The following is an 18,868-nucleotide window of genomic DNA, read 5'->3' as shown; positions in this document are numbered from 1 at the left end:
AGATATTTAAGTCAACTTTCGATAATTAACACTCTATTTATGTTTATACTCAAGGATGACACAAAAAGTTGCTAAAATAATAAGAATAGAAAACTAGTATTCAAAATTGTCCTATCCCTACCTACCCCTCCCTTGCTTTATTGGTTGATCTTGATCACCATAGCGAAAACAATATGGCGGATGGAAAACAGATTTTTGTTATTTCATAATCTCCGAGTTTTTTTCCTTCTGTTTTAAGAGTTTGTTCTTAAGGAGGTTTACAGGATGAATTCGGTAATGAATCACTATGGCTGATGGTGGAAATTATTCGTTTTCCAGCCACAATCTTCAAACGCCCGCAATGAGGCAGTCCTTTAACAGACCGGCGAAGCTTTTACAACACAGGCAATTAGAGTCACCGGAAAAAAAGATTGGTTCACCGTCAAGCAATTCATCTGGGAGTCGTAATGATGCATCGTTTATAGTAAAGGAAGGAGATCCTCAAACAGTTAGATTTGTGCCTCATCCGCCGTCTTCCCCACGTTTAAGCGCCGTCGACACAACCCCTCAAAAACAAGCGTTGTTGAATTCGAAAGGCGTCAAAAGATCTCGCCATGAATCTCCATGGAACTCTCCATCTGGTTCGGAGGACGAAAGGAGAATCCACAAACACGCTTTCAATGTGATGCTAGATCCGCTGCCTTTAAAGCGTAGCGGAAGCACGGGTAGTTTGGACAGTATGGGTTCCAGTGAATCTTTAGGTAGTCCTCGTAACAAGAATCGAAATAATCGAAATCTTAGAGGTGTAGAACCTCTTAAAGATATCGGTTCCGATAGAGAACTCGTCAACAGCTTCAAATCCTACCAAAGTAGTGCGAGAAATGAAGAATCTGGTAAGAAGATAGTGAAAAAGAATGTTGTTCATCCGATGAAAGTTACACAGGAGCAAAATGATATTTCAGAAGACGTCTCTGTACACAAAGAAACAACAGTTGCTAAACCTAACACTGAGCAATTAGTTTTATTGAAAAATAAAATGCCATCTGAAGATGAAGTCACTCTGTCCTCTTCCAATGACAGTTTGACAAGTGTAAGTGACAGCGAAGAAAATTCAATGAGCAACAGTGATGCATCAGAAAGTAAGAGTCATGGCAAAGCCATGCAAAGAGACCCCAACTCTACTCTCCCTGCTCTTCCTAGTCCGGAAAATGATAGAACTCTTGCAGCAAACTCCTCTGGTGTGTACGAGAGTATACGCCCAAATGAACACAACCGAGATTGCAATAACTCAGCATCTGATTTGCGGAACCTTAGCAAAGCATTAGAGAAAGTAGCTACTAATGATGAAAGGTATGCATCAGATACAGATTTGTCTATGATGTCAACAGGACAAGCGTCAAATATCTCCACCCTGTCCCTGCTTCCACGCGTGCCTGCGCGGAGAGCACGGACAAGAAGTGGCAACTTTTTGAAGGAGGAAATGGAACGCTATTTCCCAGATCACCAAATTGGAGTGTTTGTTGCTACATGGAATATGCATGAGGAAAAGGTAACCTATACTGATGTAGCATGGATGATTTTATATGTCGATGGTGGCAATTTTGCACTCCACTTCATTAGTATCTTCCATTTTGAAAACTTGTGATAAAATCGTGCAGTGTGGTAGGTTCAATTAGTTGTTGACGAGCACATAAAATTACAGGAGCAAGCACACTAGGGGTTAATGACAACACTAGGTAAATGGATATTGACAATTTTATATGCCAATCATGGCAAGGGACAAAAATCCTCATAGTACAGTGGAACCTTGATTTTACAATATGGCAAGGGGACAGCAAAATGGTATCGTTAAATTGGGATATCGTTTAAACAAACTCCGGATTTATAAATAACTTTTGCCAGGACACAGAATGTTGATCGTTAAATCGGGAATATTGTTAGATCAGCGATCGTAAAATCCGGGTTCCACTGTGGTAGGTTCACTTGGTGATTTTCACTGATCACTGTAATCTGCATATAAAATCACCTGGGACCAGTTGTTTGAAAGCCGATTAACGCTAATCCATGATTAAAAGTTAACCGAGGTTTTCATCTCGCTCATTAAGAATGTTTTTAAGCTAATGGTAAAGAAAAGTTTAAGGCAAAACTGAGGGACAAAAACTTTTGGAAGAATAATTCATATAGGTTAGTAAAAAAACTCGAATCAAAGTTCACATTAACCCAGGATTAGCTTAATCGGGCTTTGAGCAACCTGGCCCTGGTGTGTATCTAGCTTTGAAAAAAGATTTTGATTTTCATTGGCTGTCATTCAAATTATGTTAGGAGCAAAAGTCTTGTTTCAAGCAAGAGTCATGCTCAAAGCAGCTACAAGTAGGGAAAATTATGTTCGTAGCGGATCAATTTGCTTGGTGACTGGCCCTTAAAGACATTCGAGAATTAAAGTAAATTTTCACTGGGGAGAATGGCAGGCAGAACCTTCTTCTTCTTCCTCTCCACAGTTTTCCCCTCGTTAAACTTGTTTCAGTCAGTTTTGCTTGTGTAATTGTCATTAGCTCACCAGCTGAGCTTCCAAGAAAGTGACTTATCAAGATAGAGAGCAGAGCCTGACTGGGTCTTGAACTACTGACCCTCCGATCAAAAGGCTGACATTCTTTTCTTTTTATTATCATGCCAGAATAATGAGAATAAACAATAATGTTGTGACAGGAAAGAGTTAATTATGAGTTAATTAAATAAATATGTTCCTTTTCTTGACAGGAAGTTCCTTTCTTCTTGGATGACTTCTTGATTCCAGATTCTACTGACTTCTTACAAGATCTTTATGTTATTGGCTTGCAGGAAAGCACATCATCAAGGTGCATCTGTGTTAACACTGTTATCATAGCAGCATTTAAATTTAATCTGATGTAAATGTAATAAATTTATCAGGGGCTTAACAACTGAGTCTTGTGTCCCATTCATACCTGGCCATTTTTGTTTAATGCTTAATCCTTTCTCTTTTTCTGTTTTAACTGGTAGTGTTCATCTAATACAACTTTAAAAAAATCTGTGGGTATTTACAGCAGTCATTGTGAAAATACTACATTTGGCAATTTGACATTTAACAATAAAACATTAAACAATAACATTTATTAATGTTAAAGAAACCTGAAGTGACTCACTGAATAAGTCCTTGAATACACATGAATAGACTCTTTGGTTAAGACAGTGTCAGGTGCTGAAAATGTTGTAAAAAGTTGAGAATTGATGTTTCAGGACTACTGTCTCTTCATCAGTGAAATGAGCCATTTAACAAAGTGCATGTGTTGTTATTAAAAAAAGCAGGCTTCTGTAACACAACGAAAAGATGTCATGTGGAGGGCATCATGTGCACTTCTTTTAGCAGCTCATTTCACTGATGAATGGACAGTGGTCCCAAAATGCCGGAACTTTTTACAACATGGTCAGCACCGTGTCGAGTACATACTTCTACCTGTTCAAAACTGAATAGACTGTTGTTGGATATTGCACATTTCAATAACTTTTTTATAATTACCTTAATAGTGTATACTAATTTGGCAATGGTACATCTAGCAGTTCCCAGGTCACTGGCATCAGTATATCAATATTAGTCTAAATAATGTTTAGTTCCAGAAATGATCCATACCCCCCCCCCCCCCCCCCCGCCTACGCAGAAGGGATAAGAAATTCCAGCCCGGGGGAGTGGTGAGGGGAGACCTCAAAGGCCAAAAATGTAAAGGAAGTATGAAGCTGTGTTGGAATTTTCAAAGGGGTAGGGGAGTATTAAAGAAAATCCCATCTGTGGGCAAGGTAGGACTATTTTCTGGAACTACACAATACTACATTGATAAGCAGTACATACTAATAATAACAACACAACAATTTTTTGACAATCTTTGCCTCCAGCCTTAATAGCCACTTGTCTAATAATCATAATCATAATATGTTTGTTCCAGAAAAGAGTGGGAGATCCGTCTGCAAGAGACTCTTGGTCCATCTCATGTACTGATGTATTCCTGCTCATATGGACTGCTGCACTTGGCTGTGTTTATTAGGAGGGAACTTGTTTGGTTTTGTTCTGGTAAAGTTTGACAAAGCAAACTATTATCTTTGCATTTTTTTGTCTTTCAAGATGCACTTGTTAACAGTAGTGCGGTGTTGGGGGAGGGGGTGTCTCAACAAAGTTTTATGCAGGGGGGTCTGCCTGAGGTCAAATCCTAACCCGCTACCCTTTTATATACCTTCAGCCTGTAAAAGGTACCCCCCTTGGGCAGAGCCTCCTCGTATAGTCCATTATAGGAAATCCCCCCCCCCCCCCCCCAGGTGAGAAAGTAGGAATCATAGCATTGTTATGCAAAGAGACTCTAATTCCATTATTTTGACCCTAATTATTCAATTTTCATCACACAGCTGTGTCTGAAGACAGTGTTTCAACCAGAGTGGGACATATGATTAAAACTAAGGTACAGTTTAAGAGAATTTCTGTTTATTTTGTCTTGGTATTGCTGTGCTGCACTTAGTTTTCCCATTCCCAAATCCTTCACCCTCTGGAAGGCCTTTTGCATCAAGTGCCCTATTCACCCTGGCACAAAATATGGTCAAATGCCTGAGGTATGCTGAGGTTTGGGGAATGTCGAAGGTTCAAATTGATTGGTGTATTAGTTCAGTTTTGAAGTTCAGACTTCTCCATCAGACATGTTATTGAAAAGCACATTAAGTGATAGCAAGATTTTCTGCACTAATTAATTGACACGATTTTCTCTTCCCAGGCTTAATGTTTGAGATAGCAGACTTCTAAGTGTGTTTAAGCAACATGCTATATTTGTTTTCTCCTAGGGAGCATTGGCTGTTTCCTTCAGTATATTTGGAACCTCATTCCTCTTCATTGATTCACACTTTACTTGTAAGTTTAAAAAACGGAAATCTTACTCATAATCATAGGTTTTTATAACACACAAAGCGCAAAACAGTGGATAAGACATTGGAGTAACGCTTCCTGAGAGAATTCAAGGCCACATGCAAAACTCTGGTGAATCTGAACTAAAACAGCAAAACATGATCTAAATGCTTTTAGGTTGGTTATGCTCCCAGATCTTCAACAGGGAGTTGATTTCCAGTAGGTCCTTGAAATGCTCCTAACACTTTTCAACAACTAAATCATAAGCACTTAGTACCCTACTTCAAAGGGGCACTGTCACAATGATTTTGCTGTATTTTGCTCAAAACTGCTCGAATGTGTGACAAAGAACCTGTTTTGTAACATGAAATTGTTCTTACAACATCGAGAAGAAAATATTTTAAAAGTTTTTTCTTGTAGGAAGAACATACCATTTAATCAACTTTTAGCGACCTCTCTGAAATACACAGGAAGAACTTGAAAAGTTGCAATCCACTTTCATCCTAACCATCTGCAGCCAAACATAATTAATAGTAGTTTCTATGTACTAGTAGCGTTATTGTTAACAATCCTCAACCAATACTTTTTTTAACAGTTCCATTGAAACAAATGTGTTTTTTGGCTATTCATAGTGATGCTAAAGATAGGTGACACTGCCCCTTTAAGGAGGGGGGGGTCTGGACTACAGCCCTTCAATTATGTAAAGTTGGTCTTAATAATGTCTCACGGCATCATGCTTTGTTGAAAGAAAACTGGTTGAGGTCCAAACATGAGAATGTGAATGTTGTCTTTCACTTTACAGCTGATGAAGGTAAAGCTATGGATCGTGTGAATGATTACAAGACAATCTGCAAGTCTTTGTCATTATCACCTGAGAAACAGGGCGACACAAATAATGGTTAGTGCAGCTTGGCATGGTACTCATTCTCTCATTTGTAGAAGCTATTTTGATTTGAACCCACGACCCTCCGTGATCTAGTCGGATGCTCTAACCACTGAGCTACTGGAGACTCTATGGTGAGCAAGGGTCAAATTGTGGGTATCAACTGGAACCGCATCGCGCGGCTACACAGTAACGTACTGACTCATGAACTCACTAACAGCATCGCGCTGTCACATTAAGGCATCTAGCACATATTGAGCATAGAGTCTCCAGTAGCTGAGTGGTTAGAGCATCCGACTAGATCACGGAGGGTCGTGGGTTCAAATCTCATCTGAGTCTTCGTTTCTCCCTTATTCACATTAAATATTTTGATTTTATATTTTATACTGTATGCTTTGTTTCAGAATCAGATTTGACAGAAAATTTCGACCGGGTGTTTTGGTTGGGAGACTTCAACTTTAGAGTGGCTCTCGAGAGATCAGAAGTGGACGGAATGCTTGAGAAATATAAAGACCAGCCTAATCCTGAGTATACAGTTAGTATGAGTTTCGTTATCAATGATTTGTAGAAATTATTGAAGTTTCTATCTTTAACCTTTGAAGTGATGGTGACGTTTGAAAGAATCTCTGGTAAAAAGTAATCTAATTGTTGAATTTCTTTACAGGAACTGTTGGCAAAGGATCAATTGCAAGATCTCATGAAACAAGGTACGTCTTGAAATAAATGTGATGGTATAGATTTTATTGTCGTTTTATTAGTATCTTCACCTTACTTGATGAATTGAGACACTACATAGTATAAATTTAGAACAACTGTGTCATCATAGCCTGTACGGCAGGCGCTGGAATATTGAGCTTAGACGGTCCAGGTCGCTCGCGGCCACACACTCTCGACCTAAACCGTCTGAGAATCAGGCTAGCACTGGAAAGGCGGAGAGTAACTTATTTTTCTTAGGGACAGTAAAGTCATCCGGAACCACACAAGCGTGCGTGAAAATTTCCACTCGCGTGGAGACGCGACACTCCTCGCGGCGGGCAATTTTCGCGTGTACTCGCATGATTCGCTTCCTTTACTGTCCCTGAGAAAAATAAGGGATTGCTTGTAGTCTAAGAACAGAACGGGAAGGGATGAGGAGGGATGGCAAGCCATTTTCCTTCTCCTCGGCGCTCATCTCGCTCTGCGTACGCAATCGGTTTCCTTCCACCCCCGCCCTCCCCTTCCAAGAGTGTGTCACTTAGGCTAGTCATCATTCCAGCATTAATAAATGTTACGTTATTGAATTCAGTATGGGTCAACCTAAAGCAGTGTTTTAGGTTAGTAGTCTGTTAAACTTAACATCTCAGCCAATCACTAAAAGCGAACAATCCGCGCACATGCAATTTTGCCCTAGATGAAGCAAGACATGAAATTTAAATTCGGCGTTTTTCAAAACTTTGTTACAACCGTTTCTCTGCAGCGTGGTAGCATGAAATCAAGAACCGTTATGTACTTCCGTATGTTATTTTACAACAGGTAAAGTTTTTCTTGGGTTCATCGAGCCGCCGATTCGATTCTTGCCAAGTTACAAGCATGATATACAGAGCGACAACTATGATTCATCATCAAAGAACAGGGTGCCTTCCTGGACGGTGAGTGGCTGTGTTTCTGTTAGTCTGTGAATTATCTGGGAAGCGGAATTCACAAACTACCGTATTCTTTATTTGACAATGCTAACGTTGTGTAGGTGCAGATAGGACGTCCGCCATCGCCCGGAATGCTGCGACGCATTTGGGACTTTTGTGTGCTCTCCACGGGAAATTAATCAGGCCAGAACACAGACAGACAATGGAGAAGATGATCCAAACGTGGTCAACTGCGCAGCCATTTTGCGAATTTATGGGCCATCTACTTTTGTTTCTCAGTAGTAAGCTTATCGCTTTTGTAGGAGAGATTTGGATGAAAAGAATGACATCGGCCACTTTTGAGTTTTTACCACTTGTAGAACTGGTTGCAAAAACAGTTCATAGCGGTTTTCTGTTAAGAGAAACACACACAACTGGTCCCAAGGGCTGAATTTTCGCGTGAAATAGTACGAATGTTTCTTACACAGTTTCCAAGGCGGGGATACTGATAAATGCACAAGATGTACAGCCCATAGACCTCTGTCACGGTAATTTAGAATTTGATTTAGGGTAGATAATGAAACATCATTGACAATGCTGGAAAGCCCACCTTAAAAATAGCAAAAGATCAAGTTTGGACGTCTTATCTCAGTTTAAAATAGAGGAGATATAGTTCCGTAAATTGGGGAATTTTTGTAGACATTTGTATGAAGACGGGCAAAACTTGCCCGGCCGTTTCCATACAAACGTCTGCAAAATTTTCAAACTTAACAAAACTATATCGTACTATTTTAAAACACAAGACCCCCCCCAAAAATTGGCCATTTTACTAAGTTTTAAATTAGTAAAATGGCCAAGTTTAAAAACACTTCAAGATCACTTAAAGATCACCTTTAAAAACTTTAAACTTTAAACACTTAAAGATCACCTTTAAAAAGGTGATCTTTCCAGCCGTGTCAACGGTTTTTGATACCTGGCCCATATCAAAATGTTAAAACCACGTGATAAAGGAGAGAACAGACTCGTGAAAATGTTGGGCTTCTCTTCATAGTTTTGAACGCACATATTCGTAGTGATGTTACTTTTTTCGTATAATTGCACCCTACGAAAGTGGAAAGATCATCCGGTAATGAGTACCCCGATGAAAACGGTGAAAACTATTATTCTGTTATATTTGGTTATTTTCTAGGATCGTGTCCTTTACCGCAGCTCTGTTCCATCCGACATCCAACCTGTAATTTACAGCAGTTGTGTTTCTGTAAAGACATCAGATCACAGGTAAATATTTTAAAAATCTGACCGTGTTTTGAGTCGTTTGCTCTTTTCAATAGCTCAGTAACAAAATAACATCGCATACATGCTGTTGGGATTTCTCGGAACAGTTCTGTATAATCAAACGTACGGTATGTAATATATCAAACACGCGACACAGGGCCAGTTATTTTAACAGAGTCTAACTTAGGCCACGGCTTAAGGCAATCAGTGGACCCCAAAATTTGTTGATAAGTGGTTTATTTTAAGTAGTTAAATAGTTTCCTAGTCTGGGATGCAAGCCTTCTTGTTATCGTCAGCAGGAGACAATGTTTAGATATGACTGTTGGCAAAATTGAAAATGGCTTAGAACGTGGCTTTGTTAAACACCGTCTAAACTGTCTTTTAATAACCGACCCACAGTGTTTCATCACATATCAAACACCGAGAAGGGAGTTGAAAATACGACGCGTAGCGGAGTATTTTTGACGAACTTCGAGGTTTTTGATGAAACACTGTGACGAGTGTTTGATATATTAAACTTCTCAAACAAACTGATTTTGAAGGAGAAATTAAGGATGCAAAAACGAGGAGTTTTTCATACAAAAATCCTACAAAAGATTTCTTTCCAGGCATGTCAAACTTCAGCTTTTCTACATACATTCAAATTTAGTTTCTATCTCGTTTCACTGGTGCCACGCGGCGCACACACTTTGGAGCTGACAGTAGGCTGTATGCGTTTTTGTTAACTGGCCCTCATTTTCCCTTTTTTTCAGACCTGTATTTGGCATATATCAAGTCAAGCTCAAACCTTGTGGAGAAAAGTAGGTATCCCTATGCTCTCTGCAACCAGCACACGGCAGAAAAACCCTGAGACCAAAAATTCGTGTGATGTGGGGTTCTAACTTTTTTGATTGTGGATGGATGAAATACCGTAGTTTGACATCAAAACGAAATGTATTGGGTTGTTATCTTGATAGCAGTGTTTGCTTTTGTCAATTTTTACCGAGTGAAAATAACAGGAAATCTTTCAAAGTAACTTGTGTTTTGGCATCCTTAGAAAGCAAAGCACTCTTTTTGACCTGCTATCAGCAAATGTTACATAACAGCTTGAAGGAAAAAGACCAAAACCAACATGAGGCATGCGTAGATCGTCCGCCATATTGGATATTTCTTCCCTTTCGCTGACTGGGTCTCATGCCTGCCTCGTACCCAGATCTTTCTCTCGTTGTGCAAATTACGCGCAAAGGAAGGTGGGAAGGAGAAAGCTTCGCCCGCCGTTTTTCTCGTTCCCATGGTGCCTTGGGCTCATTTAAATGGGAAGGGCCTGTGGAGAAGGTGGGTCCGATACTTTGACGTCAGCGCTTACAAAAATAGAAAATTTACGCTGACCACACGAAAGCGCGTAAACAACAAAACACGCAGTTACAATGACCTAAAGACGAGCACGATAACATAATGGAAAAAAATTACAATAAATTACCAACATGTTGGAAAACGGAAAAACTTAACTTTACATAAAACGGAAACGTGTGCGTTTAGACGGGGCTTATGTCTGCCTTGTAATACTGATTGATAAGTTCCTTGAAGGTCTTCTTCTACTCTAACAAGTACTTTACTTTCACTCGTTAGTATTCCTCTGACCGGTGGCCAGTACATCCGAGATGTGTATGTGGAAGGTATGAACTTAGTGTTACTACATTCCTTTTGGATAAGTAACAGCATGCATGAAAGACGTTATTACCCAATAATATTTTTTGAAGGAAAATATCTTGTAAAATGACAACTTGTTCCTTTATACTTGATGCAGATATAAATGCCGCAAGTTTTTTATCTTCTTGTAAAATAGTGTATATTGTCTTAGTAAGGTTCGCACAGAGTCTGGAATTGAAAGTATGACGAGAAATGAAGAAAATAAAACATTTTCGAGGTACTACCCGGGGGCATTTGAACAACTAGTTTGTCCCGGCCGTGGGGCGACTGGGGGGCACTGTTGGAATTGACTGATGCATGATGCATTATCAACCATTCGAAAACAGCTAGAAGCGTTTTGTTAGGACGCATCCCCAAACTTTCGCCATAAACTTGCAAATTCGTCTTAGAGACCACAAGTCTGATGTTGTTGTGTTTTTAACAGCGAACCGAAGGCGAGCTGCTGGACCCAGGAGTGACGGAGAGAGTGCTGTGTGTGTTATCCTGTGACAGCTGTCAACTGGGAACCACATCCGGGACATAGCTGTGACAAGCAAGACCCGGATGGTACATCTATGGCATCCGTGGTCCGTGTTTCACTTGTCTACTAAATAGAATATTATTATCACTGTGCAACATTGTAAAGTGTTCTTCCGTGACCACGCGTATCACTATACACTGTTATTCTTATCCGTCCTACTGCGTTTTTGAATTTCCAAATTTGTGTTTACTCTTGTGAAAATAACATGAAAATAACTTGTTTATACTTGTAAAAATAAGTATTGTTAATATTAATTACCGGCTCGTTCATTGTATACGTTGAAGGAAAAATCCTTTCAGTTTTAAATGTAAATAGTTTTCTTCAGTAATTTTAAGAAGAATAAGCAAAGTACAAGCCAACAATAAGTTTGGAAGTCTTTTAGAGCTTTACAAGTGAATTCTATCAATACTTTTGTGGTCAAAGTCAAGTCGTATTTAAATTTGCATCAAAGCAGTTTGATATTTACAGAGAGTTAGAATCGCGTTTACGGAAAACGTGAGATTCACGTTTATGTTTTCTTGAACTGAAAAATGAGTACATAGTTGAGAATAATGCAAAATAATTCTGGCCTTTCATGCTAACGCAAAACTACTCAATTGTACTGAGAAACTGAAAACCGCGAGCGGCAAATATAGAGTAAACATGGTCGCTTGGTCATTTCTGCCCTTTGCCGTACACGCAATCATAAATCTCTGTATTGTTGCGTTCATCGCATGTTTACAGTTTAGTTACCTTTGAATCAGATGCAATTAAACTATAGACATTTTTCTCTATTTAACGTAAAGAAGAAATATTTATATTCTCTTGAAAAAAGTTGTTGCTGTGTAACGGTAAGCATGCGTTTCGACAAGCAGGTTAACTGTCCAAAAAAAAAAAATGAAATAAAAATACAAGAACCGAGGCCCAGGTCGCTATCCAACGGATTCTAATTAATCAATTTATCCATTGGGTAGATAACGAAGAACCGTGCTCTGCACATGAATCAAGAATATAATAAATGAATGAAAAGCAATAAAAGATGAAGTTATCCTGTGTGTTGCATTGGAGAGAAGTGTTCCTTTTCTTTCCCATGATCTAGTTTGTTTTCGGAGGCTCGAAAGGGTTTTTCATTGTTGTAGTATTTGTGAAATGATGAGAGGTTACAAAAACTAGGTACGCATTGCGTACACGTGGGTAAGCTGTGCACGCGCTGTTAGACCTGTTTGTTTACGGACACTCACTCACTCTTAAATGCCTGACGACATAGTGGGTAGAGCACTATACAGTGTACTACCCACAAAAATTGTATCTGATCATGTGGGCAAGTGTACTACTTTAAGGCAAGGACCTCTAAATTTTAGTTTTTCAAATTACCTCTAAAACTAAGTCGTCACCTACCGTTTTTATTGCTCTTTTGGAAGTCATAAACCTTTATTTTTTGAGAAGACTGTTTTACAATTTTTATTTACATATAAAAAAATTAATTATTTAATTACTCGATGAAAAATCTCCTGATAACATATCTCCCCCCAGAAATATATGTCACAAACACTGGACAAAGAATGTTACAACATAGTGATATTTTGGTTCTATTACAAGACTTTCCTCGCTTAACCTGAGGAACGTTTCTGTTTTAAAAGCGAAATGTGGTCAGGAATACAAGTGAGCAAGCGAATCCTCTGATTGGCTCCTTGTGTGTAGGCTATCAGCTCTTACATTCAACACATTGTAACACTGCCCAAATATGGTCAAGGTGCACTGAATATTCGTCGTCCGTAGTCAACAGATATCCTGCGATATACGTAATTTCGTGTGTCGGGGAAAAAATGGCAAAATAAAGATCGTCTCAAGCTTTTCTACCATAAAACTTTGCTTTCTAATCAATTTGTTGAATAATAAAACAATTATCCTGCTCAATCTTGCAGAATATCCCGATTTTAGCCGACAGGGCCGTGAGCATCAGGCGATATTCCGCGCGGTTCGCAAGATAATTTACAATTATACAGTATATTGTTATGGATGTAATAAAATATACATATCTACAGAGGGGATAAAAACAGTGAAACGCATAAAAGTACCTCTTGTTCTGCACGTTAGGTAAATTATTACTAAATCGCGTCCTATTGGCTTTTTCTATTGATAAATTATACAGGTTCGAATATATTCATTAAACTAATTTAACTAATATAATTTTATTGAAAATTATATAAAACTATTCTTTTTCTTTTTGTACACATTATCAGATGTCAATTCATGTTAGGGAAAACGGAAGAAACGAGTACCGTTGTAGACTCGTTTATAGGATTTTAAGTTTCCAATAACTTGAAATCCTGGGTTCTCTCATTCGATTTAAGAGTTCTTTCAGTCATAATACGGCCGGGTCAACTCGTTACAACTTCTATCTTTCGTGGTTAACTGTCTAGTGTAGCTACGAGGGTAGCTATAAAAGTAGGTGGGAGAACCGCTGCCAACCGAATATTACCCAAAATAGACCTGGGTTTCCGAGTTTCTTTGAACCTCATTATGATACGAGGCGAAGTGCAAAGTTTTTATTATGAAATTAGTTTTCATTCACATGCAAACAAAAGCAAAATTTATTTTCACACGAAAAGCTTTGCACTTAGCCTCGCTTTCATAACGAGATCCACAGCAACTCGGAAATGGCCTATTCGTCTCAGACGGTGAAGATACGCTGGTAAGACTGGGACTAGACAAATAAGACACTGAAAGCACAACACCACCAGCGGAGCGAATGGATCCGTCGGGGAATGAAAACCTTCAAAAAGGCTTCAACACTCAACCTCACAAAATAAGAAGCGTTCTTCGTTCTTTGAGCTTACTAAACTGATCTCTAGTTAAAAGAGACCTGTGTGTGACAAACTGCTTTATGTCCTTTATCGGAGATAAAGGGAGATGAAAGTTTGCAAGAGGTTATATAAAAATGTTGGTTAGTTTGTCCGTTACGTTCTGATGAATAAAATAGACGCCTGTTTACCCTTAAGTAGACAAATGATTCATCTGAAGCTGTTCCATATTTTCCTTGACAATGATGAATGCATCTAGAACAACGAAGCAACGCATTTCCCAAGATAAATACGGCCAGTGATGAAAGAGGGAGAAGAAGAACATTTCAAAGACTGCAACCAATTCAAATGACCAAGGGATCCCTTCCCCCTCTTTCATTATTTTGGGGGCAAAATCAATTACCACGCCAGTGGGTCACCCTGAACAATCAACACTTTCCAGTACATTATCGCGTACATCGCGCTCGCTCGAAAAGGGAAACACCAAACAGCTAGAGTGCTAAGGTCCCGAGCTAAGGCTAATGTTTAGAGTTATTCAGTCATATCTTCATGGACAACAGTTGCTCCACTGCTGAATGTGACTTCGGTCTCAACCGTCTTGTTCCGTAAAACTCCAGCACGTTTTTAAACATGTCTGTGTATTTGGAGTAGTCCATTGGAGAAGAGCTCGAAGGGGAACCTAAGTTTGAAGAACTTTCTGAAGTTCGAAACTGGCCCGTGTCTTTATGAGGCGAGGAGAGTGAATTCCCGCGTAAACCCAACTGAGGTGGAGAAAGGTGCGAGGTGTTATGTCCGCGAAAAGTCCGCGCTTTTGTACTATATTGCTCCTTGCCTTTGCTGGTAATAGTTCCCAGTTCGTTGTCTCGGTTTTTTACCCACGCGTCGCACTTTTCTATCGGAGAAACCAGGGAACCAGTGGGCGGAGCGGCCGACAAGGTTTTGTTTTCGGTTCGTAAACTTGACGGCGACGCATTTAAATCCGCCCGCTTAATAACTAAGTTCGCAGATGGTCTTCTTTCTTGTAAAGGGTTGCATTCCTCTCTCTTAAAAAAACAAGAAAAGTTACAAAATTATCACCAGCACACAGCTCCCCTTCCCCCACCCCAACTGGTCCTAGATCTTGAGGAGTACAAGAACGAGAACGTATGACTTCTACGTCGCAAACTAAAAGCCTTGGAACATATTTGTTGCTCACGCAGCAGCGCAGGGAATAGCTTCCCATGCAGTCCTTTCAGGGAATTTGGCCACGGTAAAGAGATACGATGGCTGACGTTTCGAGGGGTTAGCCGTTTCCCGTCAGAGCGAATCGATCTGCTCCGACGAAGGGCTAACACTCGAACCTTCAGCACTCGAATCTCTTTACGGTGGCAAAATTACCTTATAAACACTGTTAATAAAACCAAACATTCGTTTCTATTCCTTACCAACGCAGCACCACAGTTTCTTTACAAACTAACCCCCTTTTTGTTTTCAGGGAAGTCATTACGCTCCTTCCAACGGAAGAGGGTAATAGGCCTCCCCTAAAAAACGACTGCGTGTGCATGTGAGACTATTAAAAAGTAAGGCCCCCAGGAACAAGATTGCATCGCGTAACAAGTTGTAATTTTCAGCACGCGTTCTACGTTACGTAAAATCAGTTAACTTCAGGGCGCTCTGGTTAACTCGTACTCGCAACTAATGTTCCTCTATTTACAGAGTCACAAGCAAACCTGTTTACTGGAGTGAAGCATCTGACTGACGTCACCATTCCCTTGTGAGGATATCTCAAGGGTTACGTCATTGTGAGCTTGGCTCCTAAAAAACAAACAAACAATTACTTTTCTGAGCTAGTGCAAGTTTCGTCCAGTGTCAATGTTGTCTCCAGCTTTATATATCTAGGGTGCCTAATCTAACAATTTTCCAGAAAAAAAATTCTGGTTGACTAATTACAGTAAAAGGAGTTAATCTTACTGAGATCGCTTCACTGGCGACAAGCATGCGTAACGAAAGAGTTTTCGAACAATTAAAACTGCGCAAAACTACACTTGGCAATTTACCTGGCAGCTTGTATCGCAATTTCGTTTCCCCGTTGAAACACAAGTTGTACGAAACGCAGCTAAACGCTGCGTGGTGTAACATACCCTAAAATGAACTTGCCTCACAACGTTTTTGTTGCAGTCACCGTTGCAGGAAGTAGAACCGACTCCTACTTTTCGCAGCTGTTGTGGCAACAAAAAATTGCGAGATAGGTTCATTTCATGGCATGTTACAATTGGCAACGTTTGGTGCAACTCAGTTTTGTCGCAACAAAATTGGGAGACAAGTTGCAAGAAATATTGCCTAGTGTAACTGGCTGCGCCTTTACTAAGAAAGGTAGTAAAAAGGAGTACACAGGTGAAGAAAAGGATAACAATTCAATTTAAACACGGAAAGTTGTTAATAACTGATTAGGGATAAGCGAGTAGTCGAACATTTAATTTAGCTTGAAGCTCTGCGTGGCAATATCTTTTTTTTTTTTTTTTTTTTTTTTTTAAAAAGTAGAAAGAAAGAAACAATAACAATGACAACAAACAAACAAAGGGGAGGTTTCAACTTTTGTCTGTACATATAATATTTCCAGTCCACCATTATATTGTTTAATTACTCAGGAGATAATTATTTCTGTCACCAGTAATATAGCTACATAAGATTTTTTAAAAAGCTTGTCTGTTGAGTTGAAATTCCACCAAGAAAACACATAAAACCAAAACGTGTAAAACAACGAGCAACTGTCAAACATGTGGGAAAGTATTTCTGGACTGCTGTCTATCTGATGAAGTCAGATCCTATGAAGTTACACTGAGGGCAGAGGTTTCATGGCTGCCACATGTTCCGGCGGCCGAACAGAAAGAAGAAGGGAACCTCTGTCTTGCACCGTACTGTGATGTAGGATTTTATGAAAAATGTTTAACTTCGTATTTTTAGTGATTTTAAGAAAGACTACGACTTTCATCAATTTTTCCAACACTGTGAACGCCTATCTGGGGAACAGGCTGTTACCGAAAGGTTCGCTCAATTTTAAATTCAACCCAGGCTTCTTTACAGGAGATTCCGTTCACAAGCCGTAAAGGCGAGTCAGGTCTGCTGGTTCGTTTCATTAAGGACCGGATCTCTAATTCTGAGAAACGGAAAAATTGAGAAAATTCACTTTTGTTACTTAAACCGAACTCTACACCTGTACGTTCTTCGCTTGCGTTGCTACTGACATTTCAAACGTTTTTGGAGTGCTCAGCTGAAGAGTGAGGTCAGAGATTAGAGACTTCAGCATATCATGGAGCGCTCATGTCATGAACAGATTGAAACCAGGAAATAAAGAAAGAAAGCAAAACACATAAGTGGATGGTATGCTTTCAGTCTGACTTAATGTAAAGTACCGAAATTATTGTCGAAGGCGGGATAGAAATAGAAGAATACAGTGTAACGATTATATTTAGCATCCACCTTTCAGTAAGTACCTCTTTCTAATAAGCGTTTTGTAATAAACCGCCCAGGTAATTGTTAATAAGAGCCGCTATCACCCAATAAGCATCCTACGTGATTTTAGAAGCTGTGATTTAAGCACTTACTCTTTCAATTCCTGTTTACAAAACAGAAATATTTATACTATTAGACCGTTTACGTCACGATCATTAAACAAGCAATGCTTTACATTTTTTTAATCGTTCAAAATTTAATTCAAGTTATAGTGCCCACCTTTGCATCCTTAAGACAAATCAGCTCTTTAGGACAGCCAATTAGGCAATTCAATAATTGTTTTTCAGCCCTTTTAGTCTAATTGTCGAGGCCGTGTTAGCGTGAATTAAAACTTCAAATGTTTGCATTTTAATTTGTGCGTTGATAATTAACTTGTCGGTTTCAAAGTCAATCGCAATTGCACGTCAATAAAAATTTCCTTACCATTCCGATCCTTTCGAGTGAGTTATCTTTCTGCTTCCAACAGTCGGCCTCCACTGCAGTTTTCTACCGTGAAATTGTCCCGACATAGGCAAATTAGCTGGCCTACTGAATCCTTTTGACGAAACAACAAAGAGCGGCTTATCCGTATTGTTGTTCTCTTCGGCCGTTTGTACTTCTTTCATGCTTACAACGCTAGGGCCCTGCCTCGATGCGACATTTTCCGTATGATCGCAGTTTTTACCCAGTTCCACGAAACTGTCTGATACCCTTCGCTTGTCATTCTTATGGAGTAGTTCCCTGTAAGCACTTTCTTGTCTGATCGCCTTTTCGTTCCGATATTCTTCAATGTATTTGCCCGGGTGTAAATAATGTTTGAACTCTACTAAATCATCGCGATTTCTTGTAAACTGTCGCGAAACAGTCCTTCGAGGAGTGCTTGATCTCTGTTCTTTCAAGTCTTTAGAAGGTGTGGATCGACGACAAACCGGTTTGTTTTCGTTTTGTGAAGCTCGGTCTACAATCCACCCAGTTAACAGGAGGTCGTTTGAACCCAAAACAATACTTGATACAACGGATTCCTCCACACTTCGGGAGAATTCTTCTAGGGCCAAAACAAAACAGTCTACATCTTCAAAATTCTCATCATCTAAAGTTGGAAACGACATTTCCACTTTCCAATAAAAGCGTAATGATTCGGACAATTAAGTTAGGTATTACCTACGCTGCCATAGTCAATTATTGTGAGAAATTACTAAATCAAGAGCTGTTGTACTAATTATAATGGTATTGTCTCCATGGTAATAAAGTTATAAGGAATGTTCACCGCATTCAATATTACTAAATATTTAAACTACCTAATCAATGTAAACATGTTTAATAGACTACATATCAGTTGATCAAATCTATGATTTTTCATTTACCAATAGTATTATTTTAATTTTTCAGCGCCGTCGGAACAAAACTAACAAAGAAATATGGCTTTCTGCTCACCGTCACGCAATCTTTGACAATATTTTGCTGCGTGACGAAGTAATTGCAAAGCATTTGATTTTAAGAGATGGGGTTTATAGGATAGTCGAGTCAGTGACCTGTTTTTACAATTAAGTCATTAACTTGAGTTCTTTCCACAATTATTCCGCGAAGCAATCCAAAGGCACCTAGCAATTTATATTTTTCCGATCTTCTGTGATCGAGGAGGTCTCGTGTTTCGCATCCCGATCGCTGGCGTGAAATAAATCCTATGCATACAAAAATTATTACTAAGTTAGTCAGTTAAAGTTCATCTTATTGTATTTAATTGAACTAAAAAGAGAGGGAAGAAAATTA

At 39.3% G+C, this 18,868-nt stretch overlaps 2 protein-coding genes across 2 annotated transcripts; one reads left to right on the top strand and one right to left on the bottom strand.

Moving 5' to 3' along the window:
- The first annotated feature begins 164 nt into the window (after positions 1-164).
- On the top strand, positions 165-11,863 carry LOC146479042 (inositol polyphosphate 5-phosphatase E-like). The gene is made up of 13 exons (XM_085111299.1): positions 165-1,528; positions 2,737-2,834; positions 3,936-4,060; positions 4,390-4,442; positions 4,816-4,882; positions 5,679-5,774; positions 6,164-6,294; positions 6,424-6,466; positions 7,272-7,387; positions 8,550-8,638; positions 9,388-9,435; positions 10,244-10,290; positions 10,749-11,863. Exons 1-13 carry the CDS (start codon positions 287-289, stop codon positions 10,811-10,813), a joined length of 2,220 nt encoding a protein of 739 aa, XP_084967425.1. The 5' UTR covers positions 165-286; the 3' UTR covers positions 10,814-11,863.
- Positions 11,864-12,235: 372 nt separating this feature from the next.
- On the bottom strand, positions 12,236-18,311 carry LOC146479041 (uncharacterized). The gene is made up of 3 exons (XM_085111300.1): positions 17,543-18,311; positions 15,337-15,421; positions 12,236-14,670 (listed from the first exon to the last, which is right to left on the bottom strand). The coding sequence occupies exons 1-3, from the start codon at positions 18,205-18,207 to the stop codon at positions 14,167-14,169; spliced, it is 1,254 nt and encodes a 417-aa protein (XP_084967426.1). The 5' UTR covers positions 18,208-18,311; the 3' UTR covers positions 12,236-14,166.
- Positions 18,312-18,868: the final 557 nt, after the last annotated feature.

The sequence above is a fragment of the Pavona decussata genome, unplaced genomic scaffold, assembly GCF_977016875.1.
Source record: "Pavona decussata unplaced genomic scaffold, jaPavDecu1.1 SCAFFOLD_61, whole genome shotgun sequence".
Classification (NCBI taxonomy): domain Eukaryota; kingdom Metazoa; phylum Cnidaria; class Anthozoa; order Scleractinia; family Agariciidae; genus Pavona; species Pavona decussata.
This window is presented reverse-complemented; position numbering and strand designations above follow the sequence as displayed.